General features: G+C 48.4%; 1 protein-coding gene across 1 annotated transcript; it reads right to left on the bottom strand.

The window, feature by feature from the left end:
* Positions 1-431: 431 nt before the first annotated feature.
* Positions 432-1,306, bottom strand: PtA15_7A509 (uncharacterized protein; the record flags this gene model as incomplete). The annotated part of the gene is made up of 4 exons (XM_053171122.1): positions 432-461; positions 548-730; positions 796-1,066; positions 1,161-1,306. 4 exons carry the CDS (start codon positions 1,304-1,306, stop codon positions 432-434), a joined length of 630 nt encoding a protein of 209 aa, XP_053022335.1.
* Positions 1,307-2,131: the final 825 nt, after the last annotated feature.

The following is a 2,131-nucleotide window of genomic DNA, read 5'->3' on the forward strand; positions in this document are numbered from 1 at the left end:
TGACAATTTGATCTGTTTCCTCAGATGCTATCGGCCTGAAATTCAAGTCAAAAAGGACCTAACAAGTATTAGAGAGAAAATCTTTTTGGTAGGTAGGACTTTTTTCGTTGATAGGCTCTTGCCGGCTGGGGACAGCTGTGTAGCAGAATTAAATTGGGCCTACATGGCTTGAGAAAAGAATTTGACAACGCGCTAGTATCATGCATTGCCCGGGACGTCATCGGAGAATGCAAGATTGATTCGCTGGGGTTGTCGTACATGACTCTTACGCGGATGATTTAGAGACTCATTTGACCAGTGAGTGGATACCTTTGGGGTGGAATTCGGTGAGGTTCGTTGACACGAGGGGATAAATTCCTGAGATAGAAATGAAATTTACGAGGGCGCATGAGATGGCGGAAAGCTTCATGGAGGCTAAGATGCTATAAGGTTTATTTCTTCTTGGCAGCGTCTTCCTCCTCCTGTGGGTTAGGTGAGTGACAGTTAAGGCGAAGCGAAGTGTGCGGTCAGAATTATGCTGGTCAGAAGATCGTGTGACGTTACTGACCTTTTTCTGTTTGCGTGCTTTCCACACACCAGCTTGCCGCTGGGCAGCACGAGCTTGGCGAAGAGCTCGGAACGCATTGAATTGAAGTTCTTCGGGCGTGATGACACGAGGAGCTTCGGGCTTCGTACCAGAAGGCAAGGGCAGCGGTCCTGAAACGTCTTGGGTGGTTGGGGCCGAGAGATCCTGAATAGAACAAAAAAGTCAGTTGGTAGGACGAGAGAGACACGTTACTTTACTCTTGATCTTACCGTAGAGTCGCCCTTGCCGGGCTTCTTAGCATTCTTGGGGAAGATGATCAGTCGTTCCTTGTAAGCTTTGAGTCGCTCGACGTTGACTGACACGCCCTCTTCACTTTTGTTGCGGCGGCGGTGATCGTAGGGAATACCGATCGATAGGGCTTCCTTCCGGCGGATGCCCGCGGCGGCAAGCTCGGCAGATGTGAAACCACGGCCAGAGCGAATTCGTCGGTTGTAGCGAACTGTCTGGCATCTGACGGCGGGCCGGAGGAGAGAGGTAGGTCTGTTGTGGAGAGGCAAGGTAAATCGAGTTGGTACGATGACGTTGATGTCGTGCTCTGAAGGGGACTACGAGCCTTTATGATACTGTAGCTTACCTCACACCAGCAGCAGCAGCTTTTGCCTGTCGGGCATTACGTCTTCTCTTCTTGGCACCAGGCTGGTCAAACCAAGTCTTAACCCGACGTTGCCAATCCTTCCGGAAATGATTTTTGTGCAGAACGTTGTTTCCCCGGAAACCCATCGTGAATGCTGAGTGGGTTGAGGTGAATGAGAAACGATCGTGGCCAGGACTATTGAGGTGAGTGTTTATATAGACAGGAAGAGCAGATGAAGGGAAAACTCACTATTTGCAGCTGGCCGGCCGGAAGACTTGAGTGGTGGGCGTGAAGGGGAAACCTGCTGTGGCCAAGCGCAAACACCTTGGCCCCCGGCAAGAGTGCTGCGCACTACGCCGCGGCAGTATTTTGCCTCCAAGGATCTGGGGCGCCGTATCAGCAACGCGCGCTTCGCAGGCGCGCCAAGCCTTGTGTAGGATATGTTCAGGGTTCTTGTGAGATGGGTGCGACTCAAGTTGGGCGTTGGGCTCAATCAGCTCGGTTCACAAGGAAAAATATTTCAATTGAATTATACAGCCTTAAATTAGCGCAAGAGGGAAATTCTTTCGGAGGAGCTAGGGGTACAACAAGAGTGTCCATAAATACTAATGAGATGCAGATAAGACTATTTTGTTCAAACATAAGGTTATTATGATTCAGGTTTCGTGAAATCAAGACTATGGATAGAGAGATGAGGGTTTCCTTGATACAATCAGATTATAAGGCCTTTTAAATAGGCTGGTAACATGGCGAATATATTTTACATATGATACTGGGATGAATAATAGTAAGACTGTATTTGGGTTTTCATCAGAAGATGGAAATATGAGTATGATTTAGTTGTCGTAGACTCAATCTTATGGATGCAGATGAGGAGATGGGAAAAAACATACCAGAAATTCGTACTTTTGAAAGCACTCAAGTTGAGTCGTCATCGTCATCCCGGGTCATGGCTTCATCCAGTCGGATGT

This window comes from Puccinia triticina, chromosome 7A (assembly GCF_026914185.1).
Source record: "Puccinia triticina chromosome 7A, complete sequence".
In the NCBI taxonomy this organism is placed as follows: domain Eukaryota; kingdom Fungi; phylum Basidiomycota; class Pucciniomycetes; order Pucciniales; family Pucciniaceae; genus Puccinia; species Puccinia triticina.